General features: G+C 56.2%; 1 protein-coding gene across 4 annotated transcripts in view; it reads right to left on the bottom strand.

Moving 5' to 3' along the window:
* The window catches only part of LETM1 (leucine zipper and EF-hand containing transmembrane protein 1), a 32,958-nt gene that overhangs the window by 8,062 nt on the left and 911 nt on the right, over positions 1–23,985 (bottom strand). For 2 of the 4 annotated variants that reach the window (XM_060148908.1, XM_060148904.1), the window contains exons 2-10: positions 20,569–20,629; positions 14,401–14,812; positions 10,483–10,626; positions 9,728–9,865; positions 8,879–9,082; positions 3,520–3,639; positions 1,885–2,016; positions 1,427–1,570; positions 882–1,016 (exon numbers count right to left, since the gene is read on the bottom strand). In XM_060148908.1, the coding sequence (XP_060004891.1) occupies positions 882–1,016; positions 1,427–1,570; positions 1,885–2,016; positions 3,520–3,639; positions 8,879–9,082; positions 9,728–9,865; positions 10,483–10,626; positions 14,401–14,812; positions 20,569–20,629 (1,490 nt within the window). The remainder of the gene's footprint in view (positions 1–881; positions 1,017–1,426; positions 1,571–1,884; positions 2,017–3,519; positions 3,640–8,878; positions 9,083–9,727; positions 9,866–10,482; positions 10,627–14,400; positions 14,813–20,568; positions 20,630–23,985) is intronic. The other 2 variants (XM_060148905.1, XM_060148906.1) reach the window with 2 other exon arrangements.

The raw sequence follows: 23,985 nt of genomic DNA, 5'->3' as shown, positions 1-23,985 counted from the left end.
CCCAGGCTACGCCAGCCCCTTCCCACCACACCACACCAGTCCTGCAGCCCGCAGCTCCCTTCACCAAGACCCCCGGTGTTGATGCTTTATGCTTTCTCTTCTTATACGCACAGGACTGGAGGAGACTCCTCCCTGAGGCCCTGCAATGGGGCCCTTCCCTCCACCTCCAATGACCCCGCGGGGCCCATCAGGGGTCAGTCCCCATCCACCCGGCCCTCAGGACACGTGACGAGGCCCACCCCTCCACCCAGGTATCAACACACTCGACTTCACGCGCACCCCCCACCACAGCCTCGTCCCCCCTCTGACCCCTCTGAATGCGGTGGTCCCCCACCCGCCCCACCCCGGGACCTCGCTGGGAATCCCCAGACATAAAGCTGCCGTCCTGGTTTCTGTCTCCTATTCCAGCTGCCCGACGCTGCTGCCGCCCATCTAGTAAACACCTCCTGCCCCCAACACGCCTTCAGAAGCTGCTCTGCCCATCATGCTCCGTGTGCCAGGGGCCACCTGGCGGTTCCCCCGGCAGAAGGCGTCTCATGAGGAACATGGGCTACAACCACGACGGCGAGGCTGCCAGAAGCGAGCACGCCCAGCGCGCACCGCACGTCGGGCCCCCTGCGCCGGGCAGCTGGGAAGGGGACAGCAAGGGGGGCTTCCCCGCTGGGGGCCCTGCCACGCAGAGCACAGGGGCCGCAGCCAGGGCAGGGCCGCCTCACCCTCCCCGGCCTCGCTCTCCTCGCCCCTCGACCATCCACCGTCACCCTGAGAAGCCAGGCTGCGGCCTTCCGGCCCCACTTCCTCGGGAGCCCCCACCCTGCAGGCAGGCTCGCTGGCCCTGTGGTGCGGCTCCAACACCGCTCCCTCCAGGCGGGCGCCGTTACCTTCAAGCCCTCTAGGACGGGCGCGCTGTCCGTCAGGGCCTCGGACGGCAGGGTCACATCAGGCACTTCCGACTGCGGCTCGACCACCAGCCTCCCAGGGGCACCTTCTGCCACCACTTCAGGCTCCACTTCCTTCTGAAACGCAAAGCCGCTGCCGGCTCAGCACCACCCATCAGACCGTGGCCTTCCCAGGCATCCACACCGGCAGACGTGCCGCTGGCCAGAGGGCCGCCAGGCGCGGGGCAAGGTCTACAGAGCCCGGCCGGCTGGCAGTGGGGTCTGCCTCCGCCCGGTTCCGCCGCAGGACCCTCCACGTGGGCGCAGCGCGTGATGAGCGCAGTCACGCAGCTTCTGCATCCACGCCCCAGCACCTATGGGCTGCCGGAGGCCTCGGTCAGGTCGCCACAGCCTCGAACCCCAGCTTCGGGGCCTCAGGGCCGGCCGCTTGCGCTGACTGGCGCCCGAGCCGCAAGAGTGCGTCTGCCTCCCCGTGCCCCCACCCCACCCATGGGCCCAGCCCTTCCACCGCCCCGCTGCCCGCTCACCGCCGCCTGGGACCGCCTCTGCAGCTCTTTCTCGCGATGCTCCTGCTGGATGGCCGCCTCCTCCTGCAGCGTGGCCTCCAGCTTCGCCTTGTTGTCCACCTGCTCGCCCTCCACCTCAGCCACCTTCACCTGGGCCTCCTTTGCCTTCAGGGAGGGGACACCCGTGAGCGCACTTGGAAGCGGGGCAGGCACACCCCCACCAGAGCAGCCCACACGGCGCCCGGCCCGGGTCTCGGGGTGTCTTGGCCATCAGGGCTTGCTCTCCGAGGAGCAGGAACCCCGGCTGCTGGGAAACGCCCTGAGGACCCCAAGGGTCACCTTCTGCACGCACCGCAGGGCCCTCAGCGTGCAGAGGGCAGACAAGAAAGGAGGGGGCGAGTGGTGGGTCCGGGGGCTCCCCCAGAAGGGAGAGGGCCCCCGGCAGAGTGAGCAGCAGAAGGGGGCCTTGTAACACGCACCACAATCTCCGGAAGGGTCTGCAGGGTGGACTTGAGCTGGTCGGCGGGAGAGAGGGTGTCAGGAAGGTACATGGCCCGGGACAGGATGAGCAGCGACGTCGGGATCTCCTGGTGCAGGTGCAGCTCCAGCCACTGGAAGTGGGAGGTGGAGACCCAGACTCACCTGCCGGCCTCATCCCACCCACGTTTCCTGTGACCCGGGCAAGGGCTTCTGGCCCTGGAACTTCCCTCTCTGTTCTGGTTTGCGTAGGGGAGAGGAGGAGGAGGACACTGGTGGCAACAACCACGGCAGCACCTGAGTGGGCGGACCCGTACGTCCCGCGAGCGAGTTCTCCCGGGAGAGACCCCGCAAGCTCCGAAGGGCCTATTTACCGCTGTGCTAACGCCCACTGCCCGCCTCAGTCACGTGACACCCCGCAGCAAGGCCGCTGTGCTAACGCCCACTGCCCGCCTCAGTCACGTGACACCCGTCACGTGACACCCCGCAGCGAGGCCGCTGTGCTAACGCCCACTGCCCGCCGCAGTCACGGGAGCAGGAGACACCCCGCAGCGAGGCTGCAGGGCTTATAAAACACAGAGCGAGACGGCCAGGTCCCGTTCCCAAAGTTCTTCACTTAACAATGGCACAGAAACTCCAAAGGTGGCGCTGGTGAATTCATTCGGCGTTTGAGGTTTGCACAGCTACCATAAGCTGGGCACTGTTTGAGGCTATTTTAGTGACACAGACAATGTTCAAACTGACAAAAGAGACCCCGACAATGCTTGGACACAAGGTAGACACAGAACAAAAGATGGGGCGAGAAGAACTCTCAGAACGGGGAGAAAATGCCGAGCACAGGTTAAACGACGAGAGAAGGAAGACACCTGAGCCCTTGGAAACCGAAACACCCCGAGTCCTGACATCCCTCGGGCACAGTGCCCCACAGTCGAGTGCCCCAGGTATGCTCCAGCCCAGGCGGACCCAGGGCACCCCTCACAGAGGAGGGTCTGCGAGGGGACCCTGTCGGAGACAAGGGCAGTGAAGACAAGGACGAGAACGCACTGCCCACTAAGCACCGTCTGTGTCAGCGGGGGGGCAGCGGGTGTCAACAGATCTGTCTACACTGGGAAGACAACCCGAGGGGGTGCCCAGCTGGCGCCCTGCCCCTTTTGATACGAAGGCTGCGTTGCTGTGAACGTTGCCTACCCATCGTCGCATCCACTCAGACCCATGCCGGCGGGGCAGGCCTGTGGCCCTGCAGAGCCGGCCCCTGGCTTCTGCCCGAGGGCCCCCTCCGAGCGGCCGGAGAAGCAGGGTCACTCAGACCCAGGCTGCCAAGAGCAGGGGCTTCGGAGGTCGGCCTGGCCTGGGTCCTACTTCCCCAAACACCCCTGGCCTCAGTTGAGAGTCGTACTGGAATTTCAAAGGAAGCTGACCTCGTCCTCGTGAGTCCACAGAAGACGGGGCGGAGGGAAGAGCAAGCACAGCAAAGGCAACCAAGAGCTGGGGAGGGAGATGGGAGCGGCGCCCGGGAGCGGCGGGCAGCCACCGCGCGCGGAGCGCACACAGGCCCCGGCCCAGGCAGCAGCTGAGCCGGAGCACCTCCCGCCCCCTGCTGGGACAGAAGGGCCCCCCACCACGCCGCAGGTACGCACCTGCTTCAGCTGGCCCCGCAGACGGTCTTCCGTGACGCCCAGGGCCCGCATGCCTCGCGCCCGACACGCCGCCTGTAGCTCCTTGACGTTGAGGCTGTCCACACCCTCCTCAGCGATCAGCTGTCAAAGGAAGCCAGCAGTTACCTCCTGAAGGGTCACTACGGGTCTGTGCTGTCTGCATTCGCACGCTTGGGAACTAAGTGTCTGATTAGAAACCACCTTCCTGGGCTTCCCTGGTGGCGCGGTGGTTGACAGCCCACCTGCCAATGAAGGGAACATGGCTTTGAGCCCCGGTCCGGGAAGATCCCACATGCCGCGGAGCGGCTGGGCCCGTGCACCACAGCTGCTGGGCCTGCGCTCTGGAGCCTGCGAGCGACAACGGCTGAGCCCGCGTGCTACAGCTGCTGAGGCCTGCGTGCCTAGAGCCCGTGCTCTGCAACCCCCCGCTCGCTGCAACTAGAGAGGGCCCGTGCGCAGCAATGAAGACCCAATGCAGCCAAAAATAAATAAATAAATACATTTATAAAAAAAAGAAAGAAACCACCTTCCTACTATGCTTTGCCAAACACAAGATAAACCCCCACTACCAAGGCCCCGATTCCAGGTTTGCAGTGATCAGACCTTCTGACAGAGGGTGGGACCTTAGGGTCAACAGCCAGGATCCACCCCGAGATGCGAAGACACCCACTCAGGGCCTGCTCTCTGCCCAGGGAGCAGCCCTGCTGCCCGAACCCCACGCTTCTCCCGTCCTGCACTGTGCAGGGACGAGGGGAGAGGACAGGAGGAACAAAGGGCAACAGTGCCACCTGCTCCCCCCATTTAAACCCCCCAGTGACCCTGTGAGGAGGACACGACCGCTACCTGCGTCAACTGTGAGACAACTGTAGGTGGACGAGCAGCCACACGGCTCCTCCCCGTGGCTAACACCTTGCAACGTGCAGTATCAAACCACCGCCGGGACGCGATGCCGAGCCAGTCCAGGCAGAAGACACCTCTGTCCCCACGAGGACCTCACAGACACTCCCACCCCGTCTTGACCCCTGGGAACCAACCACCAATCCGCTCTTCGTCCCTGTGATTCTGTCACTTGAAGAGCATTACAGGGATGGGACTGCACAGCGCACAGCCTTTGGGGACTCCTTGAGGATCCACGCGGTGTGTGTAGTAATAACCCACTCCTTTCCTTCGTGAGTCCACTGCCTGGTACAAACGCCCTGGTTTCACCGTTCGCCCGTGAAGGACATCTGGGTGGTTTGGTTCCTTTCCCCGTCTTCCCGTGGGGCACGTGGATCCCATCTGCACTTGTCTCCTGCGCTTCTGAGCGCATGTCTGCGTCCATTTTCAGGGGCTGCTCTGGTATCACATGATGCGCCTACCTCATCATGGAGGGAACGTGGTGGCCTCCCCCCTTTATCCTCCCGCACTTGTCGAGCTCATCCTAATGTCACCTACTGACACAGCGCCCCATCTTCGCCTCCACCATCGCACTTTACTTAGAAGACACACGAGCAGAAGCAAAGCCTGGTGCTTGTGTTCTTTCTTCCTGACTCCCTAAGGTTCCTCTAGGCTCTGCTGGTGGCAAATTGTCGTAGTTTTCCTTCACCTGGGAACGTCTTGATTCCTCCCTCGTTTTTATCTTTGCTGAATCTAGGATTGAATTGACCGACTTCTTTTTTTTCAGCACACGAAAAATACTTTCCAGTTCCTTCTGGCCTCCATGGTTTCTGATGAGAAATGCACTGTCATTTGAATTGTTTTCCCTGCAGGTAAGATGCCATTCTCTCTCATTGCTTTCAAAATTATTTCTTCTTTTTTTTTTAAATAAATTTATTTTTACTTTTGGCTGCGTTGGGCCTTCATTGCTGCGCGCAGGCTTTCTCTAGTTGCGGTGAGCGGGGGCTACTCTTCGTTGCGGTGCGTGGGCTTCTCACTGCAGTGGCTTCTCTTGTTGCAGAACATGGGCTCGAGGCGCGAGGGCTTCAGTAGTCGTGGTGCACGGGCTTAGCTGCTCCACGCCACGTGGGATCCTCCCGGACCAGGGACCGAACCTGTGTCCCCTGCACTGGCAGGCAGATTCTTAACCACTGGGCCACCAGGGAAGCCCCTCAAAATTACTTCTTTGTCCTTCACGTCTGCTCATTTGACTATGGGTCTTTGTGCGGCCTTCTTCGTGTTTATCCGGTCTGAGGTTCACTCAGCGTCTTCAATCTGTAGATGCATGCCTTTCACCGAATCTGGGGAGCGGCCCACGGTCAGGATGGCGCTGGCACCCACTGCTTGTCTTCTTTTCATTCGCTTTGGGGTCCTCCTGGTTCTCAGCACGAGGAGTGATTTTCAGCTGAAGCCGGACATTCTGGGTATAATTCTGGGTATTACGCTATGCGATCCTGGCGCTCACTTCCATCTTCTGTCCTAACTGGCTTCCTCTTGACAGTGCTCTGGCATGGGGGTGCTCTACGCAGCATTTGCAGGTGGTGTAACTGACAATCTGGCATCTACTGATCCAAACCAACGGACAAAGTTGTTTACGTCTCCCCTGCTGCCTGGCTTTCCTGGGCGTGCTACAATCATATTTCAAATCCTCCAACCACAAACTCTGACCTCTGCTTCACGTCCTACCCAATGAAAAACGCCTCCAGCTGACCACTCCCGCTGACCAGTGATGAAGGCTGTCTCGACTCCTCCCTCCCCTCACGTCCTGGTCCCCTCTTCTGGGGAACTGTGAGCACAGCTTCCTTCCAACAGCCCTGAGCTCTCTGTGGCATCACTCAGTCATTGTAAATTACATCCCGGAACGGATGAGATCTGACCTCCACTGAGGCCAGGGGGAGAGGTACTTCTGAGTCTACTGGGAGGGGTGGGTGGAGTCTGGCCTCCCCGCTAGGCTCTGCATGCCTCCCTGGCTGGGAGGGGCGGGAGAACCTCTTACTGGCCCCTCCTGACACCACTCCAGCAGGGAAGTATGGAGAGTGCCTTGAGACTGTCGGGTGCCGGTGGAGGCCAGGCCCCCTGCTGGTCTCTACTGACACCACAGGGGGCAGGGGGCAGGGGGCCGGGGATGAATGAGCCAGCTCCTCGCGGCCTTCCCCGATACCATCCCAGCTGCTACAGCCTGAGGGTGGCGGTCCCAGCCCCACCGCCACTGTGTGTGTGTGTGTGTGGGGGGTCCGGGGAGGGTCGGGGTGGGGAGACACTGTTTCCTGTGGCGTCTGGCTGGAGCAGAGCCATCACTCTCTGAAGTCTTCTGTCCTGCTAGGTGGCCCCGTTCCTTTCCTCTGACCATAGGATGGCGATTCTGGCTTCTTCAGCCCCATGGCTGGATCTATGAGGCACAAAGACCTCCTGTGTCATTCCTGGGGTCCCAGGGGCTTCTCCCCACTTTTCAGAATCTTCTTATGTATGTTTTTTACCATTTAACGTCCACGGGAAAGTATGCCCCCTCCACCTGCTCAACAGCAGAGGTCTGGCCACCGCCCCACCTCATAGGAATCTGAAGCACTGAGGTGAGGTGACTTGTTCAATTTCACAAAGCTAGTGAGTGGCCAGGACACAACCCAGGCCTCCTGCCTTCATGCTGCCTCTCCCGAGGAGGGGCAGCCGCACGGCAAATTCTCCAGCAGAGCAGAGAGACAACTTCTCTTCATCCTTACAAAATGCAGTGATGATCTGCTTCTGGAGAACAAGAGAGACAGTTTTACCTGCAGACGGAAATCTTGGAGGATGGGTTTAAGAGTGATCAGACCAAGAAGAGAGGATAAGTAAACCACACGTACAAAAGGATGTAAAATACAGGAAGAGCATATGTGATGCAGGGACCGTGAGCGGTCTAAGGGGAACATGACCCATGTCGGGGGGGTAGGGGGGTATTTAATGAAATGATGGAAGCACCACAACCAGGAAATAGGATAAGCACAGACACAGACACGCCTAGGGACGTTACTGTATAGCTGCTAAAATCCAAACAAGATGTAACAAAATCCAAACATCTCGGATGCTGCCGGAGAAAGATGGACACCTTCAAAGGAACAATAATAGGCCTGCCAGCTGACATGCACTCAATGGCATCTTTTTTTTTTTTTTTTTTTTTTTTTTTGCGGTACGCGGGCCTCTCACTGCTGTGGCCTCTCCCGCTGCGGAGCACAGGCTCCGGACGCGCAGGCTCAGCGGCCATGGCTCACGGGCCCAGCCGCTCCGCGGCACGTGGGATCTTCCCGGACCGGGGCACGAACCCACGTCCCCTGCATCCGCAGGTGGACTCCCAACCACTGCGCCACCAGGGAAGCCCTCAGTGGCATCTTTAAATGTAGAAAAAAGAACTGCAAGCCTGGAGTCCTACACCCAGCAATACCCTGCAGAATGGAAGGTTAATACAGACAAATCCATACGAACGCCACTGAGGGGACTCCTCAAGCGGAGGAAACGGTCCGGGTGGAAACGCAGGAAGGAAGGAAGGGGGTCAGGAGGGTAAATACGTGGTGCACACACATCAACTCAGCAGCAAAAGCGCGTGCGACGCAGAGGCGGGGCCGGCGAGTGCAGCTGGGACCTGGCGCATGGCAGGAAAAGCACTCGGTCCCATTAGGCTCCTGTGTGTCGGGAAGCTCGCTGTGAACTCCAGAGAGACTGCTAAAACGATAAATAGGAGCAAGCCAATGGAGAGCGGGTGGAAGAGTAAACGTCTGATTAATCCAAAAGAAGGCAAGAAAGGAGATAAAGCGGAACATGAAACACACAGGACAAACGGGAAAAGAGTACGGACTAAATACTACAACTGTAAGACAGAGGGTCGCCAGAGCAGATGAAAACAGGAACAAACACAAGGCAGAGAGGATTCAGGAAGCCTGTAAGCGACAAGAGGGAAGATCAGCCCCGAGGCAAGCTGGTGGAGCTATCAGAAGACCAGGCGCCACAGACTTCAACGCAGGCAGCGTCACTAGGGAGAACGAGGGGCACTTCGTGACTTCCTGAGACACACACACTGCACGGGGGCAGGCAGGCGGCACAGCTCCGGAGCAATCTGGTCACGGGCCAGGACTTGCTTTTGGCCTCCTGCCCTTTTTACTCAGGAGCCGCCATTCTAGGTCACTATTTTTATAGGACCTATCAAAGATCTGGGGCATAATTCACATTAATAGGTATTTATTGGAGGGTTCTTTAGGGTAGCAGATTAGCTAAAGTGACCGTTAATAAACTAGGACACGTTCATATAATGAAACATTAGGCTGCCTTTAAAATCCATCTTTTCAGCGACTACGTCCCACCACGGGAAGGTGTGCTGTCACTGCGGCTGGAAACCGTGTGATCCCAGCACTCACCCCAGGAGACACAGACGAGCCCCGAGCGGGCTGTGGGGGCTCACCTTGTCGTCGGCCTTGATGGAGCGCAGCCTCATGGTGAGCTGGAAGCGCAGGAAGTTGTTGGTGCCCATGGACTGCAGCTCCAGCAGCTTGCACAGCGCCACCAGCTGTAGGCGCGTGAGGTTGTCCAGGGTCAGCTCGTCCTCAAACAGTTTGGAAAACCGCATGATTTCCTCGTTGCTGGGTCTCTCACCCGTCTCTCGGATCTGCGGGAGCCATGGTAAGGGTCACCACGGGTGGGCTGTGTCCCCCGCACCCCCACGGCCTCGGGTCACACGTCTCAAGTCAGGAAACAAAGCAGAAGGGGCCACCCACACCCTCCCTCAGCTCCGCTCAAGTCTCCCACCGGGAGTGGCCCCTGCGACCCAAAGCCTTGAGCGCTGCCTGGCTGGGCTCCTGCGAGCGAGGCGTCCGCGCAGGGGATGGCATCCGGTCCCTGGCCCTTGTCTGCTACACCAGCGGAGCCGAGGCGGCTGGCTGGGAGGAGGCTGGGGCCTCTCCATGCTGGGCTGGCCTCCCGCACCGTGGGCGTGGCTATGGGGCAGTCTGCCCCTCCTTCCCAGCCCAGCCCCCTGCTGGTCACAACTGTGGGGTCTTAGGTTCCTGCCAAACTCTACCTCCCCCAGGGCTGCTGCAAAGTCCGGAGACCCAGGCCAGGGCTTGTGAACGTAAGTTCACGTTCTCGGGGCAGCAGGCTTGACCTCCAGGAGCCCCGCCCCCATTGTGCACAGTGAAAAGGAGGGAAGAAAGGAGAAAAGGCACGCTCCCCAGATAAGGTGGGCAGCCCCGAGGCGCTAACCGGCACTGGGGACCGACAGGGCAAGGCCTCAAGGGACGACGCATCACAGCACCTTCTGGAAAAACATGGCGAAGTCTTTGGTGGCGTCCCCCTTGGCTGCCTTGTTCTTCAGGGCCATCTCCTCGATGGTGTCCTGCAGAAACTTGGCCAGCTCCAACTTGACCCGCAGCTCCTTCTTCAGCCTCTCTTCCTGCGAAGTCAGAGAGGGCACTGCACTCCTGGGTTCCCGCCCTGCACGGCTTCCTGGACGGCGCCGGTCCGGCAGCTGCTTCGAGCCCCAGCACGAAGTGCATGTCCACCCAACCCAGCGCCGCCACGTGCCTCCTGAACGGCGCTTCCTCCACCCACGAGCTCTGTGTGACCCTCCCCCCACCCCTGCCAGAGAAGGGCCGGCAAATTCCATAAAGGGCTGGCCTGTAACGCTTTCAGGCCCTGCGGGCTGAGCCGTGTGAAACGTGGAGGCCACCAGACAACACACACACGACAGGCAGGCATGTCCCCAGAGGCCTTACTGACCAAAATGGCCCGTGGGCTGGAAGTCTGCCGACCCTGCCCTAGACCCGTCTCGTCCCCCACGAATGGGTCTCGACCTGTGGCTCAAGAACACTGGTCTAGAGAAACCAGAATTTAAGACACATTTTAACGAGAAGCAAACCTGAAACCAGCGTCTATTAAATAATCACAGCACAGCACGACTGAATTATGAAGAAAACATAAAATTTAGAAACATCTAACATCTGAAATGTCAGTCTTAAAACAATGCGGCCTTGTAACTGCTTTCAAACTGGGTCAAAACGAGCCGGTCACCTTGATGGACTGGGTCTCGAACGTGGACGGTAACATGTTGGGGAAGAGCTTTACGGCAACAGGAAGCAGGAACTCCATGAAGGGCACCACCACGAAGACCAGGAAGGGCACCAGGCGGAAGAGGTCGGCACAGATCCGGAGGAACTGGAAAGGGGTGGAGGGACCAGAGGGTGACTGGGGAGCATTTCTTGCACAGTCGTCCGCAGGAGCAACAGCAGGCGCCTCGCAGGGAGCAGACAGGGCTCCGGAGGCCCCCTGAGGCCAAACCACAAGGTGACGCCTTCAGAAAAGCTGGGTGAAGCTACCTCCCTGCGTGGAGGGGCACCCATCACTGGATGCTGCCAGTGAGCCGCCCCCCAGGGCGTCTGCCAGGTGCCCACCGGCCTGGCAGACAGCTGGACGAGACTGACAGACGGAGGACTGGCCACTGCTGGCAGCAGCGAGGGCCTCCGGGGAAGGCTGCGGCCACACCACGCACTCCAGGCGCTCTGCGGAAAGGAGGGCCGAGTGTTGGCGGGGCACTTCTCTTGTGTTCCCCGACACGATCGGTTAGATTTAAGACTATGTAACACAGCAATGATCAGGGAAAAAATCCAAGTGCCTCACTGATGCAAACAAACCACTGCTGAAGACATTAAAGAAACGTGCGACGTGAAATAATCGACAACCCCTGGGAACAGCGGACACTGCCAGGCCTCCAGCAGCTCACCTGCCCCTGCGCCAGTGCCTGCTCACGCGTGCTCCTTCCACTCGGAACCGCCTGGGTGCACGGCAGCCAAGACTACACTCCCCGCATCCCCAGCTGTGTTTCCACCGTGACGGACGAGACCGTCTTTGGAGGAGTGACGTCATTTCTACTAAGGGCCTCGTTTCTGGCTGGCACCACTTTCCATGATGGTTGCCCTCCCCGGGGGTCAGGCGCCACCCACCCTGCGACAGCGGTCACTGTGATCACCTGGACAGGCTGTTCTCTCCACTTGTGAGGGAACGCCCTGAGAGCACGCAAATAAACACCCATCTCTCTCCCTAGACACACTCATCACAGTTCCTCCCAAACCAGCCTCTACTCTGATGGTCACAAAACGGCAATTTCCTAACTCAAGCCCATCTCCCCATTTATCGACCTCGCTTTGCACCTTCATTTTTCTATTTATTACCAAAATGGACTCAAGGATTCCCATGTTTTTCATTTGTTTATAATTCATTATCATCTATATTTTTATGCTCAAACGATCCCAGATATGACCCTTCAAGTTGGTGCCTATGTTTTTTAACATTCTTCCATTAAATTATTTTTAGCAGTTCTATCGAGGTTTAATTTATATACCGTAACATTCACTCATTGTAAGTATGTAATTCAATAAATTTTGGTAAATTTATAGACTGAAACCATCTCTAAAATCCAGTTTTAGAACACTTTCATCGTGACAAAAAGTCCCACTGTGTCCATCTGCAGTTAACCTCCATTTCCACTCTGGGGTCTAGGCAAACAGGGATTTGATTTCTTTCTACAACTTTGCTTTTCCTGAAAATTTTCCATGCACAGAGCCAGCGTCCAGCTTCTGTTACCAGTGTATAAATGTCTAGGAATATCATGTCCTCTTGGCAACCTGACCCTCTCGTCACCATGAGTGACCTCTTCTGCCCTGGTAATCCTGCTCTAACGTCGACTCTGTCTGATATTAACGTTGGCTTTCCTGGACTAGTGTTAGCACCACTTACCTTTCTCCATTCTTTTACTTTTAACCTATTTGTGTCTTTACATTTAGATGTGTTCCTTGTAGAGTGCACAGAGTTCAGTCTTGCTTTTTTATTTAATCTGACAATATCAACCATTTACTTAATAAAACTAGAAAAAGAAAACACCATACGACCATCTAAATAGACACAGAAAAGATAAACAACAAGAATGTACTGTATAGCACAGGAAACTATATTCAATATCTTATAATAACCTGTATCATGAAAAATAATCTGAAAAATGTATATACATAATTGAATCACTTTGCTGTACACTTAAAACTAACACAATATCGTTAATCAACTATACTTCAAAAAAATTAAAATTAAATAGTAAAAAAAAGTAGATGCAGAAAAAGCATCTGACAAAATCCAAAATCTGTTCCTGATAAAAAGTCTGATGGAATTTACAAAGAAGATACTAGAACTAATAACTGAGTTTGGTAAGTCTGCAAGATACAAGATCAATATATAAAAATCCACTGTATTTCTATATACGAGCAATAAACAAATGGAAAATGGAATTTTTAAAATTCTATTTACCTACAACAGACAGAATGTGGAAGCAACCCAAGTGTCCATGGATGGATGATGGATAAACGAACTGTGGTCCATACACACAACAGAACACCATTCAGCCTTAAACAGGAAGGAAATTCTGACACCTGCTATGGCGAAGGTGAACCTTGAGGACATGCTGCTCAGTGAAACCAGCCAGTCACAAAGGACAGATCCTGTGTGATTCCACTGCTATGAGGTCCCTGAAGGGTTCAGACTAAGAGAGACAGAGAGTAGGTGATGGATGCCGGGGGCTGGGGGCCAAGGGGTGGGGAGCTGTTATTAACAGGTGCGGCGTCAGCTTAGGGAGATGACCAGAGATGAAGAGTTCTGGAGACAGATGGTGGTACCGACTTTACCCCAGTGTGAATGTACCTAATGCCACAGCCTGTATACTTAGAATGCTTAAAGAGGGTAAATTTTAGGTTGTGTATGTCACCAGTGAAAAAATTCCATTCACAATACCATAAAAAATATGAAGCCACACACTATTGCTGAGGGAAATGGAAAAAGTCCCGTCTTATTCCCCACTGGCCATCCCCAGAAGGGCCCCCATTGTTTATTTTCCAGCCTTTTCTTATTTTCTGACACAGGTTATTCTAGTACCACTGCTGTCCCAGCCCTTGATCAGTTATGCTTCCAAACAGCCCCGGTTCCTCTCCATGGGGGTGGTTAGATCCAAGGGCTGGGAGTCAGGGGTGCTCATTGCTGCTAGGCTGGGGCCCCAGACTGAAAGGGAGCAGAAGGTTTGACAGCATGAAGGATCAAGGATCTGACGAGAGCAATTTAACAAAGGCAGAAACTAAGTCACAAAACAACAGCTTCATCTGTGACAACTCAAAGAAACTGGGGGGTAACTTTCAACAATGCACTTGGCATAAAAGGATGGATTAGCAGTTTAATCATTCTAGAAGAATCACTTATATGGTGAGGGTGCCAATCCTTCAACATGTTACACCTTAAGCAAGCAATTAAAGCTCCAAAGGAGGACTTCCCTGGAAGCACAGTGGTTAAGAATCCGCCTGCCAACGCAGAGGACACGGGTTCGAGCCCTGGTCTGGTAAGATCCCACAGGCTGCGGAGCAACTAAGCCCGTGCGCCACAACTACTGAGCCTGCGCTCTGGAGTCTGTGAGCCACAACTACTGAGCCTGCGAGCCACAACTACTGAAGCCGACACGCCTAGAGCCGGTGCTCCGCAACAAGAGAAGCCACCACAATGAGAAGCCCGCCCGCACACCGCAACGAAGAGTAGCCCCCGCTTGCCGCAACTAGAGAAAGCCACTCGCAGCAACGGAGACCCAATGCTGCCAAAAATAAATAAATAAGTTTATTAAACAAACAAACAAACAAAACCCCCCCCACAAACTCCAAAGGAGGAGCCGTGAGCACACTTCACGCAGAGAACAGAGCCCCGGGGAGCCCACCAACGTGGTATGGCTGCACCTCCTCTACAGAGCTGCGTCAGCCCCAGCGGAAAATCAGGAACCCTGAGGCGTCTGAAAGAAACATTCAGCTAACTCAGGCGAGAACTAAAGCTACTGCAGGACAATCTCTTGCTGTGACTTTAGACACTTAAAGCAACTGACAGGTGACCCCAGCAGGGGCACACGCCCATTACCTGCCTGCGCTCTCGGCGGGTCAGGCTGTGGCCGTGGAGGATGCGCCAGAGCATGCGCGCGGCGATCTTGGTGTCGATCCAGAGCAGGCGGAAGCCGTGGTAGTAGTGCTTCAGCTCATCCAGGACCCGCTGCCCCAGGGGCTTCCTCACGGCCGCCTCTGCGGGGGGGCTGTACACGGGGCCTCCTTCTTCCAGCTTCTTGCTCTTGTCCTTTAGGGACCGGAGGGACTTCTCCACCACAGAGTCCTCGCCCAGCGGGGGCGACGAGTGCCAGCAGCGCGCAGGAAGGAGCCTCGGCCCTGCGACCGCCACGCACGTGTGCCTGGGCCTCAGGGTCCAGCAGCCGAGGGGGTCGCCTCGCAAGGAAAGGCACACGGGGTGGACGGGACTGCAGCCGCCAAAAAGAAGTTTCCTTGAAGAGGGAAGAAAGAAGCCAGTGGTGAGGGGCCAGCCTTGCTATGACCTCCTGGCAGCGGTACAGACCACAGCCGGATCAAAACCTCACACCCAACGGCCCAGCGTGTAGGACAGACTCCCTGCCCCTTCCTGACGCCGGAGAAATACACTCACTGTGGGGAGCCAGTCCCCACGGCCTCAAAGGAGCAGGTCAAACACAAACAACCAGCAAAGGCTTCACCTCCAGACAAGACAGACCCAACCTCTGGGTGGGTCTCCCAGGCCAGCCCTCTCCCCAGCAGGTGACTTTCTACAAAGACCTGCGGTTCCTGAGCAAGTCTGTCCTGAAAACCAGGGAGGATGTTCCAATCGGGGTGACCCGGATCTGTGCATCAGCTGACCGAAGGCCTCTGGGCAAAAGGACACAAAGCCCAGGCCTCCCTCTCCTCCCCCTGCGGCTCACTCGGCTCCCGCACTGGCCTCCTTGCCCACGCGCGGCAGCAGACCCCAGGCCCAGAGCCTCTGCAGCCATGCCTGCCTGGACACCCCACAGGCGCTGGCTCCGCCCTGGGTTTCCTTGGGCCCCCCGACCTGCGGGGCTACCCTGGTGCCCACCCCTCTCAAATGCTCACACGCGGGCCACCTCCCACTGGACCATGGGCTCCACGAGGCCCAGTGGGGAGCCGCCTCCACACCACAGCGGGAAGCTGCAGGGGCTTCCGGAAGAGGGCACCTCAGAGCCCTCTCCATCGGCAGCCTAGCAGGCCTACAGGGCTGCCCAGACCCCCGGCCGCCAGAGAAGGCCAGTCTGCTCTGCCGGGCCCCAGGCAGCTGTGTCCTCGGTGTCTGCCTGCAGGACAGCCGCTCGAGGAGGGCCACTCGCTGCAGCCTGAGTTTCGGCAGCCAGGACCCGGCCCTCCCAGCTCTCGGTGCCCACTAGACCTGGCACAGCCCAAGGTCTGGGCATGACGAAGAGGTCCCCTTCCAACGGCAACACGTGATGGAAGGCCATTTACAACCCAACACTGGAACAATTTACCCACACAATTCTCCTTCCGTGTTTCACAATCTTCTCATCTCACGTGTCCCTTCAGAAACCTCTCCCTGCTCACGCACGAATCCACCACTGGGTGGCCAAAGGGCCACTCACTTGAGAGGCTGTTTATCACTGACACACCCCAGCTTCTTCCCACCTGTCCAGTCATCCCTGTGCACCTGGCCTGCTGCCAGCAGCGAGGACCCGAGCTCTGAGCAGACCATCCCAGGTCAAACCCCAGCTCCACCACTGACGGCTCCGTGACCTTGGACAAGCAACCTCTCTGCTTCAAGAGCACCCCTCGTGGATGTGTGCGGGCTAATACACAGGAAGTGCCCAGAACTGCGCCTGGGGCACAGCAAGCCCCGTTAAAGCGGTTGAGAAGCCACCAGTCAGGGCTGGAAGAAAGCTGGGACATGTCTAGTTTAGCTGCCCTTTTTTTTTTTTTTTTTTGCTGTACGCGGGCCTCTCACTGTTGCGGCCTCTCCCGTTGCGGAGCACAGGCTCCGAACGCGCAGGCTCAGCGGCCATGGCTCACGGGCCCAGCCGCTCCGCGGCATGTGGGATCTTCCCGGACCGGGGCACGAACCCGCATGCCCCGCATCAGCAGGCTGACTCTCAGCCACTGCGCCGCCAGGGAAGCCCTAGCTGCTCCTTTTATGCACGGGGAACACTGAAGGACAAGCAGGGACGGCCCACCTTGGCTCTGGCCTGTACAGGCGGAGACAGCTGGCAGATGGCACCCCCCGCCGGCCTCTCTTCTGTCCCGAGCCCCTCGGCCCCGCAGTCAACACCTAAGCCAGGAAAGGCGGGTCCCTCGAGCCCGCCCTGTCCTGAGTCCTACAGGCTGGGGAACAGCCTTGCCCAGGGCACGGCAGCACCGCTGGCTCAGCCATTACTCTGTGCCTCAGTCTCACCTCTCAAAGCGGGAGATGATCATGCCCACACCTCCTGTCTTCATCAAGCTTAATTAACCAGTTTTCCAACCCAGTTGCCAAGGAAGCAAGTGACTTCCTCGAGGTGTGATGTCAGTCACGAGGGGCAGCCAAGAGGCAAGGACAGAGACCCATGAAAACAGACCAAGCAGAGAGACATGGGGCGCGCCCAGCGAGGGCCATCGGGCCCCCAAATCTGGCTGTCTTCTCGCATGTTAGAGAGACTATTAACCGTCTAGCCAGAGAGATTCAGCTACATTCCAAAAGCACAAAATAACAAAACTAACGCGGGCACTGTTGCCTTTCCTCGGGGAGCTGGGACAGACAGCATCTTCGAGCAGGCAGCTCCTGCTCTGCCCTGGCCCACCAGAGCCCAGGCGTCAGCCTCCTGGAAGTGCCCGCTCCCGACTGCCAACACGTGGGAACGTCCCTTTCCCAGGGGGACAGCATGCCAAGACAGCAGCCTGAGGCTGGACCAGGGAGGACGCCGACCCTCCACGTGCCCCTCAGCTCCTCAGGGCAGACAGGAAAGGGAAGGCGGGATGCAGCAACAGGCACCGCGACCCAGAGGGTGTTCCAGAAGTGCAGGTGCCCAGAGACAAGAGGGGACCCCACGACTGCCTGCAGGACAACATGCCCCTCAGCCGGGACCTGGAGCCCTCGGGGCCATAGGACACCCATGCGAGGGCAGCACCGTCACCAGCAGCTCAGTATGTCCGCAACGAACCTTACACGCGCTCCCGCTAAGGGAGGCTTAAAAACAGAAGCAGCTCATCAGCTCAGCTTTTCCCACTGAATGGGGTTCGGCGCCTGCGGGGGTCTCAGAACCGCCTGCTGTCTCACGGTCTGACGGCTCATTCAAGTTGTGGGTGCTTCCTCTCTGCCTTTGTTTCTATGATAAGGGAGGTGAGAGCAGCTAGACAATGTCCACGATGTTATCTTGGATCAGAAACTCCCCCACTCACCCTTCAGGGGTCTGAACTGTTTCCATTAAGACTGAGATTGCAGGGCTTCCCTGGTGGCGCAGTGGTTGAGAGTCTGCCTGCCAATGCAGGGGACACGGGTTCGATCCCTGGTCCGGGAGGATCCCACATGCTGCGGGGCAACTAAGCCCGTGCGCCACAACCACTGAGCCCATGCACCGCAACTACTGAAGCCCGTGCACCACAACTGCTGAAGCTCGCACGCCTAGAGCCTGTGCTCCACAAGAGAAGCCACTGCAATGAGAAGCCCGTGCACTGCAAAAGTAGCCCCTGCTCGCCGCAACTAGAGAAAGCCCCAGTGCAGCAACAAAGACCCAACGCAGCCAATACTTAAATAAATAAATTTATATATAAAAAAACCCCTGAAATTGCAAAATGACTGTTAAAAAAAACTAATACAAACGAGTACCACTTACAACCACTTATCTGTGTGACTCAAGATTTCTTACGTTGTGCGATCAAAATAAACAATAAAAATTCCTGGATGCTGAGACTGACATAAGACTTCAACTCTCATCTATAATTCCTAACCTGAAGTGTGTGAGCTCAGGACGACAGCTTTACAGTTCTCACTGTTTCACTTTCTAATCAAAGTGTTTAACTTTCTAAACACTGTGAACTTAGAAAACACTAGAGTCTCTATTTTTTGCTGTCGTGATAATGCGTGAATGACTACAGCTCTCTGATAACAGAGCTGGCTACTGAGATGAAAGAAAACTGAAAAACTGAAGCAAACGCACTGGGAAGGAAGAGACAAAAAATCACTGCTGTGCACTAGGCAGCCAATTAGAGCTAAAACAATCAACAGAGCTGTGTGAAGTGGCCGGGCACAAGAAAGCGTACTCAAATCAGTAACTTCCACGCCGCCAACAATCACTTAGAAAAGATAATGAAGAGCGAGCCCCCTCAGCCCCACCAAGTACAGCGCATCTGGGAACTGTCTTAAAGGCCATGCACGTGGCCTGCATAAGGAACACGACAGACCCTTTTCCGAAAGAGGGAAAACAACTTACAGGTGGAAAGACCACGTGTGATTTTAAAAGTTAATATTCCCCAGTGATGTTATGGGTTTAACGACATTCCAGTTACAATCCCCAAAAGACCATCCTAGAATGGAAATAATTCAAAAGTTGGTCTAGAAGGACTGTGGAGAAAGGAGGCAGGGGAGGCCTGGCCCCCAGCAAGTGACAGGTGCAGACTGTCCCCTGCAGGAGAGGCAGGGACGCCAGCCCCGCAAGCGCCGGGGTCACTGACCCATGTGTGGCGCCGCCCCACCACCTGAAGAGCTAGGCCACACAGCAGAACTAACCTGCCTCAGCGCTCAGTACTTTAAAACCAGAGACTTCACACCGAGACCCAGACTTCCAGCTTCTCCTGAAAAACCCTGACAGTTGACCCTGCGGGACCACATCCTTCACGGCAACCATGACCGCACCCCCAGGTCACCGGTCACCCGTTTCCAGCCACCCACTGGGCCCCAAGCCCCTGAAACGCCAGCCGCCGATTAAAGAGTTCACTTAGAACTCTGAAATCCAGAAAGAGTAAAGATGTTCTACACTCATACGTTAATGCCTCCACATCACAAAAAGAGGTTTCGTGGCGACAAAGTCTGGTGACTATCAGAAGAGGAGCCTAATTAAAATCAAAGCCCAGAGCTGGCTGGGAGCGCTCCGGCAGCAGGTGGGGGCCTGCAGAGGCTGCTGCTGGGAGGGGATTCTGAAAATACTTTGTCGTGTCCCCGCCAAACACTGCCCACGCGCCCATTCTGCTCCACGAAGACACCTGCTCATGGGTGGAAAGGCTGGGCCCGGCTACTCATTTTAGGACTGTGTAAGAGCCAGAAAACTGGAAATCCGCTTACATACACTTTTGCTTTAACAGCAATCCAGTCTTCACGTACAGCTTGTGTACTGTTCGCTTTAGGGAATGAAATCTGTCCCAGGGAGCATCCTCCAGAAGTTTCATAGCCAAGATGAGGCAACACATCAACGATCTCAAGTGAATGAGAAAACCCGAGGAGCCCACAGCTCTACGGACAAGGGGTCGTAAGGGCCCAGCACTCTCACAGAGGAAGGATCGGGCGTGTCGAGAGGCACGAGCTCCACTCCAGGTACCCAGGGCAGGTGGACATGGACCCGGTGCCGACAGCGGTCTGGGTGCCCCACCACACAGGTGAGGGCGTCAGGAGACTAAGCTCAGGGGCTGGGCAGGGATGATGACTGGCGAGGAGAGTACAGCAGCCCTGCGGGAAGCTCAAGTCCATGGGTGACAGTGGACAGGGGAGTGTGGGTGCCACTCCCTCCAGGAAGCCCTCCAGCCTCTCAGCAGTACCACAGAGCTCCCACCACACTCCAGATATGGCCCCAGGACCAGCAGGGCAGGCCCCGTGGCCAGCGGTCCATCCACATGGCCTTCTCCGAAGCACCGAGCGTGGTGCCAGGGAGGGTTTGTCTGTGTGTTCACACGAAAAGCCACTGGAAATGGCAGCTGTGTGAGTGTGGAAAAGACTCGATACTGTACACAGACTGTGGTTACCACTGCATGTTTCAAAAAACAGATACATAAGGAAAAAAACCAGAATAAAATATACCAAAAGGCTAATAATTTCTGTAACAGGTACTGGGATTATGAGTGTTTATTTTCCAAATATCCACTAATGTATGTGGTTACGTATTTCAAGATGAAAAGATACAGGTTTAAAAGAACAAAGAGCAGGAACGTAGGCTCTACCACCTCCCCAAACCGAGAGTCGCGCGTCACTTGAGCACGTTCAAGCCCCCGCCTACAAACGGGCAGAGGGTGGCGTTTATCTACTTACATGCAGCTCGTCAGCCCCGCGGTGCTGGCAGAGCTGAGGCAGGCACGATCCCCCGCACGACCTGCGATGAAACCAGAAAAGAGAAGTCAGCCTCAAACCAGGAGCTTCGCACCGGCACCAGCTCTTGTGGGCTAAGTCTCCGGAAGCTGAGCGAAGGCTCTGCCCCAGCTGGAACGCGGTGTCTTGGAGGCAGTCCCGGGGCGCAGGCACCCTACCTTGGGGCCCAGGCCCTGGCAGCCCTTCAGGCCTCCCCAGCTGGGACCGCCCCCCACCAGCCCCGGCTGCCTCTGGTGGGCAGACGCAGGGCGCACGTGACCCCCAGCACACAGAGCAAGGCAGGGCCCCGTCCCAATGTCCCAACACGCCCCTGCCCGCACGAGCGGTGGGGGCCGTGAGAACTGCCAGGACAACCGACGCCAAGAGTGAACCAGTTCTTGCATAAACAGTACTGAGGAGTGCGCGGCACGTTTTCAGGATTTTCACGCACTTTTGATGCTTTCTCTAACGCTAGTTCTCAAGCCCTTCCTCCAGCTGAGGCGGATCCGCTTTCCTTGTTCCCCCAACAGAAGCCCCCCACCTCGAGACCTTAACTCAGAAACGGGCCCCGCGGCAACCAGACCAGCTGCCGCAGCGCCCAGAGCCCCCTGGCCTGCCTGCCCCCCGCACGCCGCCCTGCCGGCCCCTTCCCATGCCCTCCCACTCTGAAGGCCTGGAGAGCAAACCCGGGGGGTGGGCTCCAGGCTCTGCCCGCCCCCCGCCCCGGCACAGAAGGTGGTGGGTGTGCCACCCCCTCCTCCCGAGGCCCTTCTGTGTCTCTTTCCCGACAACCACCCTGAACTCTGACCCCAGCTGGGTCTCCTACAACTCACTGCTACCCTAACTCCCCAGAGTTAGTCCTGGGCCCACAGACGGCCCGCCACTTCAAACACCAGTTGCAAGTGGGGTCCCCAGGCTAACCACACTCCTGCCAACTACAAATTCGGGGTATCCATGACCCTCTCGGTTTTGATAATTTGCTAAAATGGCCCACAGAACTCAGGGAAGTACTCTATTCACTACTGCAGTTTATCATAAAGGATACAGATGAAACGCCAGACAGAAAAGTATATAGTGCAAGGTCTGGGAGAGTCCTTGAGCACAGGGGCTTCTGTCCCCACTGACTGGCACGTGCCACCAACCCCAGAGCTCCCCAAGCCTCCCTGTTCAAGAGCTCCTATCTTCACTGCCTAGACATGACTGATTACATCCTTGGCCACTGGCAGCTGAACTCCATCTCCAGACCCCCTCCCCTCCCTGGAGTTTGGGTGTGGGTCTGGAAGGTCCAATCCTCTAATCACAGGTACCTCATTAGCATAAACTCTGGGGTGTGGGAAAGGGACTCATTATGAATAACAAAAGATATTCTTATCATTCAAGAAATTCCTAGGGTTTTAGGAGCTCTGCCAGGAACCCACGATGGGACAAAAGAGACCAAACTTATTTCTTCCTATCCCACACCATTCTTAACCTGGCTTCCAGTACACCAGGCTCTTTGGGTTCTCCTCCCTAAGCTGCTCCAGGGAGGATCCTCCCTGCCCCATCTCCAGATCCTCCCCAGGCACTCCGTACCTGAACACCTGAGGATACACGAGACCCAGAAGTCCGATGGGCACCTCGCACTCAACAGCTCCAAGAACTCCCGGCCCCCCCAGCCTGCTCCTCCCCCGTGCTCCCGTGTTTCAATAATGGCCAGACCAATAATGGCCATTCAATAATGGCCTGCTTTCACACCCAGTCCTTGGCAAATCTGGTCAGCCCACCTCTACAAGCCCACTCCCAAGTCCGTGCCACACATAGCAATTTCCTCCCAAAGAGTACAGTGTGCAAAGGGCAGGAAGCAACTCTGGAGAAGACACCACCTTAGCCCAGTGATTGAGGTCAGCACAGCCATGGTCTTAACACCTGCAGGCACCCTTGACAGATGTGATGAGAAGGACACACTTCACCTCTGGAGTCTTCCTCCCCAAAACGCTTAACCCCAGTCTAACCATGACAGAAACATCAGACAAATCCCAATAGATGGGCATCCTACTGTATATCTGGCCAGTCTTCCTCAAAACTATCAAAGAGTCTGAGAAACTGTCACAGCCAGGAGACCAAAAAGAAATGGTGACTAAATGTAATGGGTGTCCTGGATGGGGTCCTGGGACAAAAAAAGGACATCAGAATAAAGTATATACAGAATAAGGGAAATCTGAATACACTGTGGACCTCGGTTAATAACAATGTATTAACGTTGGTTTACTGATTATGACAATGACCCAAATTGATGTAAGATGTTAATAATGGGGGAAATGTTCTCCAGAAAAGGGCTGCCACACCCAGCTGGGAGCCTCATTTCCAAGGGTTCAAGGACTGGCTCCCCACGGTCCAGCCCTGGGTCTTGCAGGCTCTGGATGCCCTGTAGGTCCTACAGAAAATCAGTCGTCTGACCAACACTCAGCCCCCTAGTGTCTGTATAAAGAACAGTGCTAACCATGGGACACACCTGTGTTCCTGGAATGATACAACCACAAAACAAATTCAGCTGATTTTTAAACTGTAAACATGCTACAGAAACCTGTGTGGAGGGACCTCCCTGGTGGCCCAATGGTTAAGAATCCGCCTGCCAATGCAGAGGACACGGGTTCGAGCCTGGTCCGGGAAGATCCCACATGCCGCGGAGCAACTAAGCCCGTGTGCCACAACTACTGAGCCTGCACTCTAGAGCCCGCGAGCCACAACTACCAGCCCACGTGCCACAACTACTGAAGCCCATGCACCTAGAGCCCGCGCTCCGCAACAAGAGAAGCCATCGTAGTGAGAAGCCTGCGCACAGCAACGAAGAGTAGCCCCCGCTAGCTGCAACTAGAGAAAGCCCGCGCAGCAATGAAGACCCAATGCAGCCAAAAATAAATAAAATAAATTTTTAAAAAATATATATCAAAAAAAAAAAGAAACGTGTGTGGCCAAAGTATTTTTATCACCATACTTAAGAGGCAAGAGATATAGAGAGCCCTGACAGCAGAGAGAAGGACTAAAAGCTGGACTGGGCAACCAGACTACCGTTCACAAAGGAGTGCTTGCTGTTGCATGCCCTTCTGCCGGCTCCAAAGGTCTAAGCAGCTGATCAACCATTATTGTTAAAAAATGACAAGAAGCGTGTTTTCCAGGGTGCCTTTATAAACTGTGAACACCTTGAAACACATAATTCTATTTGACAACCTCAATCTCATAGGACAAATAACAAGCCACAAACTCAGAAAGGTTAACGTAAAAAGAGACATGGAGTGAGGGTCACTGCAGGCACCCTACATGCGAGCCCCTAAGAGCCCCGCGTTATGTGTGATCTCCGTGTCACAGCTAGGGTCACTGAGGCTCCAGGTACAGCGGGACCTG

Source organism: Lagenorhynchus albirostris, chromosome 4 (assembly GCF_949774975.1).
Source record: "Lagenorhynchus albirostris chromosome 4, mLagAlb1.1, whole genome shotgun sequence".
Classification (NCBI taxonomy): Eukaryota; Metazoa; Chordata; class Mammalia; order Artiodactyla; family Delphinidae; genus Lagenorhynchus; species Lagenorhynchus albirostris.
The sequence above is the reverse complement of the archived record's forward strand: the minus strand, read 5'-3'. Positions and strand labels throughout refer to the sequence as shown.